Source organism: Oncorhynchus gorbuscha, linkage group LG20 (genome assembly GCF_021184085.1).
Source record: "Oncorhynchus gorbuscha isolate QuinsamMale2020 ecotype Even-year linkage group LG20, OgorEven_v1.0, whole genome shotgun sequence".
Classification (NCBI taxonomy): domain Eukaryota; kingdom Metazoa; phylum Chordata; class Actinopteri; order Salmoniformes; family Salmonidae; genus Oncorhynchus; species Oncorhynchus gorbuscha.
Genome location: NC_060192.1, coordinates 10,881,291 through 10,898,625, shown reverse-complemented (window position 1 = coordinate 10,898,625; position 17,335 = coordinate 10,881,291). Strand labels below are relative to the sequence as shown.

Genomic DNA, 17,335 nt, shown 5'->3' with positions numbered 1-17,335 from the left:
TCTAAAAGAAATGTGAGAATGTCTAGACCAGGGGTGTCAAACTCATTTCGCATCGTGGGCCACATACGGCCTAGGGAGATGTCAAGTGGGCCGGACCATTAAAATTATACCATACTCTGCTATAAATAACCAAAATAACATGTCTTTCCTTTGTTTTGGTGTAAAGAAGCACAAGAACATTAGGAAAATATTGAAATTTAATGAACTATCCTTTTACAAAACATTTCATGAAACACCTCATATTTCCTTAGACAAATGTGCAATTTACTTTTATCATTCACAAATATGCATTGCAACTGATCCCACTGATTGTACAAAGGCACAAAACTTTAATTGGTACTGAAAAATATAGTAATGCACTTTAAGATTAAATGAGACTTTTAAAGAAAGGAATTTTTAAACCACTTACACATACGCATATAAAATCTAAATGTAATCCCTGCGTACACCTTACAAACTAAGGAGAGTGATTTTAAATGTGTAATGAAGAAAGTGTTCGCCTGTCCTGTAAATCTGTAAACTCATACATGAAACATACATACACATACAATACATACTGAAAATTTATGGAGTTGTATGAACAGTAGAATTCCATCACACAACTTTTGTTTTGAAGCTGCTGACTAACATTAAAGTGCACATTTTTTAAATCACCACAGTAAGGATTCATGTTCACAGAGCTGTATTCTTTCAATGCAAACAGTATCTAAGGCAGCATTTTAAAGGTGTTAGTCTAGTCTGGACTTGTATTTGTACCTGAAACTTGGCATCTTTTGGCCTGTACAAGTGCATCAACACCAGGTGTCATGTCCTGACTAGCTGTCACTTTCAGAATGTCATTTAAGTGCTTGTTTGTGAGCCTTGAACGCATTTTTGTTTCATTGATATTCATCACTGAGAAAATTTGTTCACAAAGGTAGGTTGTCCCAAACATGCACAAAATTTTAGCAGCCAGGGCTGTTAATTTGGGGTAACCTGGTAGTAGATACTGATAAAATCTGTCCAGACCTACAGAGGCAAATTTGCCCTTCTAATCTGCATCACACTGCAAATCAATTATCTCTAGCTCAATTTCGACCGGCAGATCAGAAGCTTTAACTGTGAAAGGTGAGCGAAAAACTGAAAATTCTGTCTCAAGTTCACCAAATACCTGAAAACGTTTCTCAAACTCCCGCAGTAGTCCTGCAATTTTGTCTTTGTACCGTTTCATGTCCGCATCAGGTCTGGTCACATCTCTCAGACAGGGGAAATGAGCAGGGTTGCCATTTGCCAGTTGCATCTCCCACAAAGTCAGCTTCAACTTAAATGCATGTATGTTGTCAGAAAACTGTGTGACAACTTTTTTTTTGCCTTGCAACATTTTGTTCAGATTGTTCAAGTGTTCAGTAATATCAACCAAGAATGCAAGGTCCCGTAGCCATTCCTGAGATTGTAATTCCAACACCGGTTTTCCTTTTTCTCCATGAACTGTCCGATTTCCTCTCGTAGATCAAAGAAATGCCTCAGCACAGCGCCTGGCTTAACCATCTCACTTCAGTGTGGTATGGCAGGCTGTGGGTAATGTTGCTGTCGCTGAGAAGTTTGTCAAACTGACGATGGTTCAGACCTCTGGACCGGATGAAATTTACAGTGCGAACAACCACCTCCATGACGTGGTCCATTTTCAGTGACTTGCAACACAATGCCTCCTGGTGCAAAATACAGTGAAATGTCCAGAAACGATCTCCTCCATTAAGGGCTTGTAAACTTTGTCGCGGCACCTGCTTTCTTTCCGACCATGGATGGCCAGCCAGGCTGACAGCGCGGACCAGTCCACTCCAACTCTGTCCAATGCAGCAACGACAGAGCCGAAAATGTCCTCGGCTGTTGTGGTGTCCATCATTGGCACCAACTCAAGAAACTCTTCAGTAACAGTCAATGTCTCATAATATAATAATATATGCCATTTAGCAGACGCTTTTATCCAAAGCGACTTACAGTCATGTGTGCATACATTCTACGTATGGGTGGTCCCGGGAATCGAACCCACTACCCTGGCGTTACAAGCGCCATGCTCTACCAACTGAGCTACAGAAGGACTCCTCGAATAAATATGGCCAGTTGGGCCACGTCTGTGATGTCAGTGCTCTCGTCAATTGCCACGGAAAATGCAATAAATGACTTGACTCTCTGTTTCAATTGACTGTCTAAATCTGCCGATAGTTCCGAAATCCTCTCTGCTATAGTATTCCTCGTCAGGCTAATATTGGCAAAAGCTTGTCGCTTCTCGGGACATACAAGTTCAGCCGCCTTCATCATGCATCGTTTAACAAAGTCACCGTCGGAATACGGCTTCGATGCTAATGCTATTTCGCTAGCAATTAGGTAGCTGGCTTTTTACCGCTGCTTCACTGACTTCTCGGCTCTGGATGAAAGTTGACTGCTGTTTCCTCAGACCCGCCAGCAATTCTTAATCTTATCTCTTCTCAGTTGTCCTTGCAAGCCGTCATATTTTCGCTGTGATGAGTCTCATAGTGGCGTCGAATATTATATTCCTTCAATACCGAAACTTGTTGCAAACACACCAAGCACAAAGGTTTTCCGTGCATCTCTGTAAATAAATAGGACGTGGTCCATTTTTCTTTGAAAATTCTACACTCCTTATCTACTTTTCTCCGTTTGGATAACGACATTTTGGCTAATGAGGGTGTAGCGGAGAGGTAGAGACCAAGGTATTAACAACGTCGTAACAAGCAGCAGATGGCGCATTGATACCGTCTGCTGTTTTCAGTCTGTCTCAGTGATGCGGCTTGTCTTCTACTCTGATGGAAAGAGTGCGCCCCTTAGCGGATAATCCATGAATTGCAGCGAATTAAAAATATTAATTCCATGTCTTTTATGCATTTTTTCCACTTTCAAATTATCCTGCGGGCCTGATCGAACCTCCTTGGGGGCCGGTTCCGGCCCGCGGGCCGTATGTTTGACACCCCTGGTCTAGACGCTTTTTATAGTGGAGATCAAGTTTATAACTTTCCTGGCTGGGTTGACAGTGGATTGCACAGTCAGATGGAATAGAGTGAATAGACATTATACCGTCGTAGATTTAGCCGGTGGTAACTTGTGGAATAGACACCGGCTGGAAGGCACTTTTAACCAACCAGCACTCAGGACCTTTTTTTTAAAACCTTTATTTAACTAGGAAAGTCAGTTAAGAACAAATTCTTATTTTTAATGACGGCCTAGGAACAGTGGGTTAACTGCCTGTTCAGGGGCAGAACGACAGATTTGTACTTGCAACCTTCCAGTTACTAGGCTACCCTGCCGCATTAGACCCACCTGTTGTATAATCAACATTTCACACATATAGTCCAAATACTGACTTTTAGCACTTGGTGGTGTATAGCAACTTCATACGAGAATAGGCTTTAGGTGAGGAAGATTAACCTGTATCCATATTACTTCATCATCTGACATGAGATCCTCTCTCAGCCTAACAGCAATATGACTCTGGACATACATGGCAACAACTCCCCCATTTGCATTTAAATCTTTCCTAAGTAAGCATTTCACGGTTGTATTCGGCTCATGTGACAAATAAAGTTTGATTTGATGTATATATTCTATATCCATTTACATTTGAGTCAATGGTACTGAGTGGGCTGCCCACAGTGGGCTTCTTTCTAAGGCAGACAGTTTCAGTGCAAACAATGGAATTATAATTCTATGTGTATATGATTATTACAGACAATACCCTCGGAGCTAACAGTTAAAGGAGCGTTGGGCCAGGGATGAGAGTTCTGACAGTAAACGAAAGGTTGCTGGTTCAAATACCCGAGCTGACAAGGTGAAAAATCTGTCAATGTGCCTTTGGGCAAGGTGCTTAACCATAATTTGCTCTAGGGGCGCTGTACTTCTATGGCTGACCCTGTAAAACAACACATTTTACTGCACCTATAATGTGTATGTGACAAAACTAGTTTTTTAATTGTTTTATACTTTACACAAGCACATAGCCTCTGGAATTTGGGGTGCTGAGGGTGTTGCAGAACCCCGATAAATCTCTCTCTCATGTGAACTATGCCGTTATTACTTCTGTATGAGTGGAGAAAATAACTCCTAGGCTGAGCAGAGCAAAAAATATTCCTCAGCACCCTCTAAATTGGCAATAGAGTATTGTCCACATATGTAGAAAGGATGCCAGGTAATTGATTTTGGTTCAGTAGCATCCTATGCTGAGGTGATCTGCTCAGATCTACTGCTACAGCCTAATAACGCCCTGACTGCCCCAGTGGGAGGGGGCTCCAGGGGCCAAAGGTGTTATTGGGCCACAGCTTCAACATCACCTGCTCCACATTACCCAGAAGTCGCCTTCCTCATGTTCCCCAACGACAACAGAACCCAGACCCAGCTAGCTGTCAATCACTCTGCTGCCTTCCTCTTCCCTGCTGCAGATTACTTCCACCAAGGGCACTACATGTGTTAATAAGAATGACGTTTTCTGTCATAACTTCTCTGACAGTGAGCTCCACTCCCTCATTGCCACAGGTAAACTGAACATGGAACGAACTTTTGACTTTGTCAACATTGCCAGATTTCCACAGACGCTTAGATCTGGGCCCATTTTCATAGTCTAAGAGTAGGAGACTTATCTAAGATTAGGTCCCCCCACGACCCATGTAATCTTATTCAATATGCACTCCTAATCAGAGACGCTTTAATTCTGAAATAGGATGTTTTGCTGGTAATGAGTGCTGACCTAGGATCAGTTTTGCTGATGATCAATCCCCTCATTTTGTGTTTCTATTGCAACCAATCCTCTGACATCTTTTACCATCAGACTGGTAGTAGTGCTACGGTCCCGTTCTTCAAGACCACCAGGTGGAAGAAGAGAGTAGGAGTTCTTACATTTCCTTTAACCTTTTTGATATGTCATGTAATCGGTGGTAAAAAAAAAGTACCCATTTGTCATACTTGAGTAAAAGTATAGATACCTTAATAGAAAGTTACTCAAGTAAAAAAGTAAAAGTGAAAGTCATCCAGTAAAACACTACTTGAGTAAAAGTCTAAAATTATTTGGTTCTAAATGTACGTAAGTATGACGAGTCAAAATAATTTCAAATTCCTTATATTAATGGCATCATTTTCTTGTTTGAAAAATGTACTGATAGCCAGGGGCAGACTCCAATACTCAGACATAATTTTCATTAGGAATGTAGTTAAGTAAAAAATGACAAAAATACAAATAGTAAAGAACAGATACCAAAGAAAACATCTTAGGTAGTACTCTGAAGTATTTTTTACTTAAGTACTTTACACCACTGCATGTACTCAAACAAAAGTAAAACAAAAACACATTTTCACTACATAACATTTGACTGAAAAATAGTGAACCTTCCTTCCTGTAATACTTTCTTGTGCATTGTTTAGATCGAGAACAGTAACTGCATGCCAACTGTAAGGCACAGTATACAATTGTACAAAAAAACATCATTGTTTCATTGTAATTAAGCTATGTATGTATGTATATATATATATATATTATATTTAAATACATTACATTTACAGACACAGGGCTGTTGGGCTACTCAATTAAACGATTTAGGACAAATCTGGATCAATCTTGAAATAAGTGAAAAATGAAAAAATGTGTGGACTGCACACTAAATACTTGTATACCCACAAAGGTAAACTGACAACAGATGTTGAAATGTACACAATGCTTCTGGTGAATGAGTAAGGATAAAAAACAAAGGCAAAATAGATGTAAGTTTTAAGGTGGATATTTCCATGTCTGTATTGACGACAGATATAAAATACACAATTTATGGGTATCCCGTGCACCACAAATGCACAATATTTCATTATTAATGACAATTTAAAAAAGGTGCAATCTGCAAGTTACAGCTGTTCAATTGTTATTTCAATTAAAAATATTTACACATTGATTCTTGAAGAATTTAACTATCACGTTGATCTCATGGACTGTGTGAGCTCTTGCATCCATAGCACCCTCTCATTTGGAGAGAGTGGTTACACTTCTCTGGCCCTGGCATCCCTAAGATTAACAGCAAACCAAGTGGCAGGGTTTCACAAATTATTACAGATTGTAGATTTAAACCACATTTGTTTCTAATATACAACTAGTTTTCAATTGCCACTGAGTTCATGTGCAGCAGAATTCCCTGAAAAAAATATATAGTTTTTGGAGATTCTCATTTACAGAATATATAAATTAGGAGCAAGCACGTTGATTGCATAAAAATTATAACTTTAAACACTTCCCTGTGTGATTTTTTTCTTTTTTTTATCTCCTTCAATTCAATCTCCTCTCTCTGTAGTCCATTGGTTCATCTTCAGGGAGTGCCATCAGAGAGAGACCATTGATGTCCTCCACATGGTTGTGTTGACATTGGGAGAACCTGAGGGGCAGGTCATCATTCCCTTTCTGGGTTCAGTCACCGACTTCCTCACCCCGACTGGCGGAGATGTTCTCATTAAGAAAGAGCTCACAGTAGAGTAGGAGGTAGATAGATACAGTAGCTGTTCCCTCTGAGATCGTCTACATTACAGTCAGCAACTGCAGACAGACTGATCAGACCGACAAACCACCTTTCATCCTAAATTACTACTCATTATGATTAGATTGGTCAGTCTGCAGCCGCCGGCAGCAACGTAGTCGATCTCAAACACGCACTATGTGTAGTAATCTAGCTTGCCGCTGATGGTCTTGCAGCCATTGACGGAGAAGATCTTATCACTCTTGGGGAAATAGACTAATTCTCTGGCCATCTGGTCAACCACATCCTGGTCGGGCTCCAGGCCCTTGGCGGACATCTCTGCCATGCCACACAGCAGCACATGTCTGTACTCCAGAGGCAGGAAAGGGATGAAGAAGTCAACTAGGTTCTTGTCTATCAGACTGGTGTGCCACAACCCACCTACACAGAAATTGAGGGAGGGGACACACACAGTCATAAGATGGGCAAGAAGACGCTACCACCAATTCCTCTCAGATGTACACAAGTGCCTTGGGGGTAAGGATAGTCATAAGATAGGCAGGGGCAAGAAAGGCAGATGGACAGAATAGAGAGATACAACACAGGTCATCTTTGTACTGAAGGACTGAACAGTCTCCAATAACATCCCAAGTCTTCTAACCCCAGGCTTAGTAACAAAGGGAAAAATCCTAACCTAAGAAAACATACACTACATGACCAAAAGTATGTGGACACCTGCTCGTCAAACATCTCATTCCAAACATATGGGCATTAATATGGATTTGATCCCCCCTTTGCTGCTACAAGAGCCTCCACTCTTCTGGGAAGGCTTTCACCTAGATGTTGGAACCTTGCAGCGGGGACTTGCTTCCAGTCAGCCATGTACATGAGTGATGTCAGGCATTGATGTTGGGAGATTAGGCCTGGCTCGCAACCGGTGTTCCAATTCATCCCAAATGTGTTCGATGGAGTTGAGGTCAGGGCTCTGTGCAGCCCAGTCAAGTTCTTCCACACCAATCTCGACAAACCCTTTCTGTATGGACATCGCTTTGTGCACAGTGACATTGTCATGCTGAAACAGGAAAGGGCCTTCCCCAAACTGTTCCCACAAAGTTGGAAGCACAGAATCGTCTAGAATGTCATTGCATGCTGTAACGTTAAGATTTCCCTTTAGTGGAACTAAGGGGCCTAGCCAGAACCATTAAAAACAGCCCCAGACAATTATTCCTCCTCCACAAAACTTGACAGTTGCCACTATGCATTCGGCCAGGTAGCTTTCTCCTGGCATCCGCCAAACCCAGATTCGTCCGTCGCACTGCCAGATGTTGAAGCGTGATTCATCACTCCAGAGAACGTGTTTCCACTGCTCCAGTGTCCAATGGCGGTGAGCTTTACACCACTCCAGCCGACACTTGGCATTGCGCATGGTGATCTTAGGCTTGTGTGCGGCTGCTCGGCCATGGAAACCCATTTCATGAAGCTTCCGACAAAGTGTTCTTGTGCTGACGTTGCTCCAGAGGCAGTTTGGAACTCGCTAGTGAGTGTTGCAACCGAGAACAAACTATTTTTACGGCCTACGCACATCAGCGGTCCCGTTCTGTGAGCCTGTGTGGCCTACCACTTCGCCTAAGCATTTCCATTTCACAATAACAGCACTTACAGTTGAACAGGGCATCTCTTGCAGGGCAGAAATTTGACAAACTGACTTGTTGAAAAGGTGGCATCCTATGACGGTGCCAGGTTGAAAGTCACTGAGCTCTTCATTAAGGCCATTTTCCTGTCAATGTTTGTCTATGGAGAATGCATGGCTGTGTGCTCGATTGTATATACCGGTCAGCAACGGGTGTGGCTGAAATTTCCAAATCCACTAATTTGAAGGGGTGTCTACAAACTTTTGAACATGGAGTATATGATTTGTTAAATATGGAAAAGGGTTACCAAAATGCATAAGTTCGGCTTCAGCCCTAAAGGACGGCAAAGAGGTAGCTTACTCTGCTTGCTGTTGAACACGGACAGGGTGAGAGCTGGTTCTAAGTGTTGCAGCTTGATCCCCTCTCGGTCTCGACCTGCTTTCCAGAAGTCCAGAGCCACCTGCGTGATGTGGTCTCCTCCAGCGTTGCTATGGAGATGAGCAAAACAAACTAGTAGATATTAAAAGTGGTCCAAAGTGGGGGTTTTTGTTCTTCTCACTGGCCCGGTCGGACCTGTTGGCCAAAAATCTACTAGCGAGAACAGAATTTTCATTGGGTAGTGGGAAGGGAAGTAACTCAACTTTCATTTTGTCGTTCAGTATCTGATTCACAGCTGATTTTCAGCTAAGTAAAAATATGGTCACTACAACGAGTCGTTAAGTTGTGGGAAAGATAGGATGATGGATGACTACTATACTGTATTTGAATGTAAGTCTAGTTTAAACAATTCTAAAGTCTCCAAAAACAAAACATGAATTCTTATCACACACTGCTGGTCTGTCTGGCCTACCTGAGGAAGATGAAGATGGCTTGGCGGTAGGAGACCCCGTCCAAATATTCGTAGTAATCCAAGTAGGGCTTTATACAGTCGATCAGGCCAGGGTGCATCTTGTCCATCTCGTCAAAGATGAACATGGAACGTGGGCAGTTGGTGACGTTGCCTTTGATCCACTGCTGCAGCTGAGACTGAGGGATGGTCACAATAGTTTAAACACAGACTTATCTGCAGCATAGCCGCAAAATACATTTAAAATGTATTTTCAGCTATACATTCTGTATCATATAGAACCATCAAATTCAAATCTGGACCTTGAAGCCAGTTCAAATGTCTTTTTTCCATTCTTCCCATTTAACCAGGGACTGATTTAGGCCTGGGACACCAGGTGGATGCAATTAATAATCAGGTAGAACAGAAAACCATCAGTACTCTGGAACTTGTAGTGTAGGGTGAGATTTGAATACCCCGATATAGAATATGCATAATAGTGATTTTATTTTTTTTACAGCCTAATTCTCCATTGAGAATTTCCCTGCCACGGTTGCAAGGTAGTATATTGTATTTCAATATTACAAAATACTTGTTTTACCTTGTAGTTCTCAATCTGACTCAGATGAGGGAAGTGAGCTGTAGACACAAACTGATGGACGAAACTGCTGGCCATGCCCTCCTTGTAGATGTTTTCAGCTATCAACTGGCTGACTAAGTTCTTCCCTGTGCCAGTCCAGCCATGCAGAGAGAGCACCAGGGACTTTTTGGGGTTTTTATTCTTCATGAAACCCGTTACAGCTTTCTGGATGACTCTGGAGGCAACATGTTGACCAAACAACTTCTGATCTAGGGCCACTTCCAAACCTGATGACAGGAAAGGAGATGATTATTAAGTGTTAATGAATGGGACGTGCTACGAATACACCACCATTATTTCTATACAAATAACAGGTTGTTATATTCATAACATGTGATTAGTTAAGCATGTAGGATCCAGCTGCTGAGTAGGCTAGTGGTGCGAGGGTCAGCTGTTTGTTCACCCCCACACCTGCTCGCAATTGCTAATAACCGATCAGCAACCGTCAGACTATATGTGATAAAGTGAAAATCTGTGGCCAGCACTAGACTACTGTCAGAGATGGTGGAAGGATCTTTTTTTTGGGACTGATTTAGGCTTTGTTTCTGCTTATAATTTCAGACATTTTGGTAGGCGATTTGTTGGTAAACTCCTACAATTAGATACATGCAGCTTCTCTTCTGTCATATGTTGCATTGGAGGAATAAACTCTTGCTCACCAGAATTAATGCTTCAATCTAATTGACATCAGTAAAGTTCTCTCTGTCATCTCTGCCTCTTTCGTGAAGGAAAGACGTTTAGCTGTGAAAATGACCCAAAATGTTCCTGATGCGACTTCAGTTGGGCTTGGATGCATCTTTTATGTGGTTGAAATAGCTTATGATGCTGATAAAGATAAATACCCGGCTGTAGACGTGCTAACTATGCATTCGCATTCTCTCAAGATTCTGAAATAAAAAACAATTCTCCACTCCTGTTCCCGAGTCAAAATTGTGCCTACATTTGGTGTTATAATTTTACTGCAAGCAATGCTTAAATCTGCAGGAGTTACTACTAAGGCTATGTCAGTGGTTATAGACTAGTCAGTGTCCAGATTTCAGTTTCCATTCAACCCATCTGAACAGTAGCCTAGGTTACAGTTCCCTTCACGTGCATAGGCCTATTTGAAGTCCCTTTCTTGTAACTGTCAAATTTGTATAGCGCCTCACAATCATCACACATAACATAGCCGGTGATAACAACACTACCACTTCACCAAATAATTCCCAAATATTACTTATCAGGCCCTCCCCTTCCCATTTCACAGTTTTTCTCAAAGTGAATTAAACTTCGAAGTTGTCCTACCTCAGTGGATCGATTTTTCTGCCTGTTCCCATTTGGCGATTGGCGTGTAGGCTATAGTAGAATAAGGGTGTAAAATAAGGGCTGTTTCAGTGAAGGCTTACCCTGGCGTGACGTTTTGATAAACATGTAAATCTCTCTAGGACAAGGTGACTTTCATCAATATATTCACCTGTATTACCCCCCTCCCCCCTCCCAAATGAAATGCTAATTTGCTGCTAATGTGGATATCATAAAGAACTACAAATGCCATGATGATATGGCCAAGTCTGCCAAATCGAGGCAAAAGTAAGAATCCCTGGATTAACAATCTAATGTTAGCTAAATGTAGTAATGAATAAATTGGCAACATTTCTTTAAATAGACAATTCTGTTAACTGTCTTGTGTGGGTTTGAAATTGACACAACACCTGAAAGCAACGGTGTCATCTAGAGATAATGTGCAGGAGCTTGCAGGGATTTTTTGCCTGTGTACTTTGATGCTAATTAGCATTTTTGAATCTGTGAGTAAATAGAGACAAATATATTGATAAGTCACCTTGTCCGAAAGATTTACATGGTTATCAAAACGTCACGCCAGGGTAAGCCTTCACTGAAACACAGTCCTTATTTTCAGATTTCTAAAATACCTTACGGGGAAGAAATGGTAGAAAAATGATTGGAACCATTTCCCTGTTTGACCACTAGGTTTTATGACACCTCCACTTTGGGGCTCTTATTTGGCGCGTGTACAGTTACATGCTGACCAGACTGCTCGTGCGCATGTTGATTTTGCCAAGCATTAAAACATTAAATGGCAATTTAGCTAGCGGCTGCTATCTAATTTGTCCTGGGATATAAACATTGGGTTGTTATTTTAGCAGAAATGCACAAGGTCCTCTACCCCGACAATTAATCCACAGATAAAAGGGTAAAAAATTGTTTCTAGTAATCTCTCCTCCTTCAGGCCTCTTCTTTGTTCTTTATATGGCAGTTGGCAACCACCTTTAAGGTGCATTACCACTACCACTGTAGTTGCCAACTGGCATATAATATCCAAACTTTATTTAGAACGGTAAACCAGAAAATTAAAAGGGCCTATTTATATAACGAATATGAATTCGGTGGGCAGAAATGATTAAATATTAAAGCATTAGACCTCTCACTAAAGGCATCAGTGATACAAAAGTTATACTTAAATCCAAACTGGTTCTCTAGTCAATTGGTACGAATGTCTCATCCTATATTCAGGAAGGGCCTTTTCCTTTATTCAGATTATACCTGCTCACTTTCGGTTGTTTGAAAAGGAAATAATCTCCAAAATATCTTTATTTTTTAAACAAACCTTAGAAAGTTGGTTGCAATTTCAGTTTAATCCACCTGAAAGGACGGAACAAATAGTACAACAAATATTGTGGTTAAATTCAAATATACTAATTGATTTTTTTTAAACTGTATTTATTGAAGACATTTTTTAAAAAGGTATAATTTTTGTGAATCATATCATAAATAGGACTGGTGGAGTTGTCACACATGCAGCTAACATAGACATATGGAAATGTCTGCTCTACCCAAAATTACAACCAATTAATTGCAGCATTACCACAAAAATGATAGAGGAAAGTAGAAGGGGAAAAAAGTTGTATTCTCAGCCCTGTATTAAAGAACATAAATGGTTAAAGAAAAGTGTGATAAATAAAAACATATACCAATTTCATTTAAGGACCAAAAATCTGACAGCTGTGCCATATACATTGCAAAATAGTTGGGAAGAGATTTTGGATGTACCCATTCCGTGGCACATGGTTTATGAATTGATACGCAAAACAACGCCAGATTCAAAACTTCACATTTTTCAATATAAATTACTATACAAAATTATTGCAACTAATAGAATGTTATACATATGGGGGATCTAGAAGAAAAAGAAATGCACACCTATAAAGACGAAGTGCTGGCTAGCGGAGTAGAAACTTGAAAATACAAATAAAAGAGAGCCACACACTCTAGGAGCTCAGATGCAAAAATGTAATACCAACGTTTCGACAGCCAAGCTATCTTCATCAGGATATAATACATATGGGGGGGATACAATCTTCCCAGCTCTGCAGATTCTGCTGTGAGGAGGCAGAGTCATTAGATCATTTATTTTGGTATTGTCCATATGTAGCTCATTTTTGGTCACAGGTCCAGGAATGGCTGAAGAATTGCAACATTTGCTTAGAACTAACACTACAGATAGCAATACTGGGTGAATTGAAAAGCCATAGTCAATCGATCAATAATATAATAATTATTTTAGCAAAAAAATATATTTTTAATTTACAATCTGTAGAAGCTATGAGTATAGGAAGGTTCAATTATTTTGTGAAGCATCACAGCACAGTTGAAAAATATATGGCAAGTAGAAATCCGAAATGGATGATGTTGAGAGACAGATGGGAGGGATTGAATGGAGCTGAAGGGTGGGACTAATAACAAGATAAACAATGTAAAGCATACGGTATCTGTAAAATGTATATAGGTTCGGAAGTTTTGTGAAATAGCATAGTTATAAATAGAAATCAAACTGGATGGACATCAGAAATAGAGGAAGGACTAAGAACAAACAAGAGAGAACTATTGTAAAATAGACTGTGTCTGTAGAATGTGTATAAGGTGTATGGATTGAAGGTAGAAGCAGAAGTGTTTATTAGTTTACTTCAATTGGGGGATCGGTGGTAGGATTTGCGGGGAATAATAATAAAGGTATATTCTTTTAAAAAGTATGTATGTCTATATAGGTATGTGTATGTATATATATGCATGCGTGTATGGATATATATATTTACCCCAAAAATATGGGGGATTGGAAATGATGCAGACAATTACATTGGAAGCAACATTCTTTCCGCAATATTAAGCTGATCCACCCTCTAAATAAATATAAATAAAAACACGATAATTAAGTTTACCGATGACACAACAGTGGTAGGCCTGATCACCGACAATGATGAGACTGCCTATAGGGAGGTCAGAGACTTGGCAGTGCGGTGCCAGGACAACAACCTCTCCCTCAACATGATCAAGACAAAGATGATAGTGAACTACAGGAAAAGGAGGACAGAGCACACCCCCATTCTCATCAACGGGGCTGTAGTGGAGCAGGTTGAGAGCTTCAAGTTCATTGGTGTCCACATTACCAACAAACTAACATGGCCCAAGTACACCAAGACAGTCGTAAAGAGGGCAGGACCAAACCTATTCCCCTTCAGGAGACTTGGCAAAGATTTGGCATGTGTCCTCAGATCCTCAAAAGGTTCTACAGCTGCACCATCGAGAGCATCCTGACTGGTTGCATCACTGCCTGGTATGGCAACTGCACGGCCTCTGCCCGCAAGGCACTAGAAGGTAGTACGTACGGCCCAGTACATCACTGGGGCCAAGCTTCCTGCCATCCTGGACCTCTATATCAGGCGGTGTCAGAGGAAGGCCCTAAAAAATGTCAAAGACTCCAGCCACCCTTGTCATACTGTTCTCTCTGCTACCGCACAGCAAGCAGTACCGGCGCGCCAAATCTAGGTCCAAGAGGCTTCTAAAACAGCTTCTACCACCAAGCCATAAGACTCCTGAACATCTAATCAAATGGCTACCCAGACTATTTACATTGCTCCCCCTCTTTTACACTGCTGCTACTCTTTTATTATCTATGCATAGTCACTTTAATAACTCTACCTACATGTACCTATTACCTGAATTACCTCGAATAACCGGCACATTGACTCTGTACCGGTACCCCCTGTATATAGCCTCACTATTGTTATTTTGTTACTTTAATTTAAATATTTTGTAGGTATTTTTCTTAAAACGGCATTGTTGGTTAAGGGCTTGTAAGTAAGCATTTCACTGTAAGGCCTGTTGTATTCGGCGCATGTGACAAGTACAATTTGATTTGAAGGCCTGATTCACACAGTCCCCTCTGAACAGTTGTTCAGATGTCTCTGTTACTTGAACTCTGTGATGCATTTATTTGGCCTGCAATTGCTGAGGCTGGTAACTCTAATGAACTTATCCTCTGCAGCAGAGGTAACACTAGGTCTTCCTTTCCTGTGGCGGTCCTTATGAGAGACAGTTTCATCATAGTGAGTGATGGTTTTTTAGACTGCACTGAAATTTTAAGGATTGACTGAACTTAATGTCAAAGTAATGATGGACTGTCATTTCTCTTTGCTTATTTGAGCTGTTCTTGCCATAATATGGACTTGGTCTTTTACCAAATAGGGCTATCTTCTGTATACCACCACTACCATGTCGCAACACAACACAAGGAAAGAAATTCTACAAATGAACTTTGAACAAGGCATATCTGTTCATTGAAATGCATTCTAGGTGATTACCTCAAGAAGCTGGTTGAGAAAATGCCAAGAGTGTGCAAAGCTGTCATCAAGGCAAAGGGTGGCTACTTTGAAGAATCTCAAATATAAAATATATTTTTATTTGTTTAACACTTTTTTCGGTTACTACATGATTCCATATGCGTTATTTCATGGTTTTGACGTCTTCACTATTATTCTACAATTGAGAAAATAGTCAAATAAAGAAAAACCCTTGAATTAGTAGGTGTCCAAACCTTTGAATGGTACTGTACATTTCACAAGAATTATACATTTATAGATTTTAGGTATTGTTTTCTCTTTTTTTAAGCTGCCCGTCAACCACACAATATTTCATGACCCACTAAAGTAGGCCAATGGTATATTGGTGGAGATCAATATGCAATTGGATGACTAAAACGCAAAGGGATTGACTGTGTCTACATGATCAAATAGCCTAAGTAAACCACGTAAACAAACACTTCAACCATCTAATAGTTTAGCTGTACACATACCTGTTGAATTAAAAGCAACCCATTTTGACCCGCAACTTTCATGTAAATGATTGTACATTTTCTTCCCCACTGCTGCTAGGCCTAATGTTACTCCCGCACCGACAATTGTGGTTGAGATTGGTTCGAACGCATTCACAAGTACACTCGATATCAAAACATACAAGATGTATGTTACTCTCATTTTCTCTTAAAATGAAAATGTAGCTACCTAGTTTATCATTTAGGAGTGGAAAGACGGAGTGCAAACAGCTACGATCCTTCCTTGTACGTAATCATTATGCGACAGTAAAAGCAAATGTCGCGTTCAAACAACTTCCTTTTTGATGATTATTTTTTATTAAACAGTAACATGCAAAACACAAGAAACACTCGAACATCTCCGACTTGAGACTTCATTACGTTCAAGATAACTGGGAACTCGTGGGGGGGAAAAAACTCAGGCTGAGAAAAATCTATTTGAATCAAATCAAATTATATTTGTCACATGCGCCGAATACAACAGGTGTAGACTTAACCGTGAAATGCTTACTTACAAGCACTTAACCAACAATTCAGTTAAAAAAATAGAGTTAAGAAAACATTTACTAAATTAATTAAAGTAGAAAAAAGGACATTAAAAGAAACACAATGAAATAACAATAACGAGGCTATATACAGGGGGTACAGGTTAGTCGAGGACGGTCATCCAACTTGGAATTCCAACTCCGGAACTCGGGACTCTTTCTATAGCTGCGACCTGAAGATCAATGCCGTCATGATTTGACCTCTTATTTTCCCTAGTTCCCAGTTGTTTTGAACAAGCACCTTTCTGAAGCACCGACTTCCCAACCTGAAGCTCAATGCCGTCATGATTTGACCTCGTTTTTTCCCTAGTTCCCAGTTGTTTTGAACAAGCACCTTTCTGAAGCACCGACTTCCCGACCTGAAGCTCAATGACGTCATGATTTACAGCTATTGGTGTACACATACTGCATGGGGCATTGAAACAAAAATATTCCATTGCGAGAACGTTCCATTGTGCGATCCCTAAACAGGCTCAGGTGCCTGTAAGGACAGGGCACTCAAATCCTGAGTCCCAAATAACGCACTCACAATGATGCCTATTTTCTCTGAGTTCCCCTCTGTTTGCGCAGTGCAGTTGATGACCAATGCAATAAACGCTACAAAGTTCACCTTCTTGACATGCAACATGTCAGGATCCCTCTGTTGACAAGGAATATTATGTGGTTTCTCTATGTGTCTCTATTCCTACTACCATTATTTCTTCAACTTCACTCCTTTATTCCACTCTTCTCAATGCCTCTGCATAGGAGACGTGCTGGACAGCCCTTATTCTTACTACGTCAGTCTCCTTTGCCCAAACAGGTCACTTCAGAAGTTCGGCTGCACCACAATTGCAGAATTTAGGCTCAGCTGGCATATATACCCCTCCCGTCATACACTTGACATATGACCAAATATTTAGCATTTATCACACTGCACGAAGGCTTTTTCCACCACTACTTAAGTACATTTTAACACTCCTGCTGTGTTCCGGTCGAATTGGACTGATTTACAAGTTCTCTCTCTGAAAAATGTAGTTCATTTAATCTGATTGTCATAAGGTTCCATAACTGTAGCTCAGTTGGTAGAGCA

The 17,335-nt window shown here is 40.6% G+C and overlaps 1 protein-coding gene across 5 annotated transcripts; it reads right to left on the bottom strand.

Moving 5' to 3' along the window:
• Window positions 1-5,260: 5,260 nt before the first annotated feature.
• Window positions 5,261-15,994, bottom strand: LOC124007072 (torsin-1B-like). Of its 5 annotated transcripts, XM_046317353.1 has the most exons (7): window positions 15,701-15,969; window positions 12,179-12,213; window positions 10,858-10,908; window positions 9,535-9,800; window positions 8,958-9,133; window positions 8,468-8,595; window positions 5,261-6,917 (listed from the first exon to the last, which is right to left on the bottom strand). In XM_046317353.1, exons 4-7 carry the CDS (start codon window positions 9,718-9,720, stop codon window positions 6,673-6,675), a joined length of 735 nt encoding a protein of 244 aa, XP_046173309.1. In that variant the 5' UTR covers window positions 9,721-9,800; window positions 10,858-10,908; window positions 12,179-12,213; window positions 15,701-15,969; the 3' UTR covers window positions 5,261-6,672. The 5 variants fall into 5 exon arrangements, with proteins under 5 accessions (XP_046173309.1, XP_046173308.1, XP_046173310.1 ...); XM_046317352.1 differs by lacking the exon at window positions 10,858-10,908; XM_046317354.1 differs by lacking the exon at window positions 10,858-10,908 and having other exon boundaries at window positions 15,909-15,959.
• Between the last annotated feature and the right edge of the window lie 1,341 nt (window positions 15,995-17,335).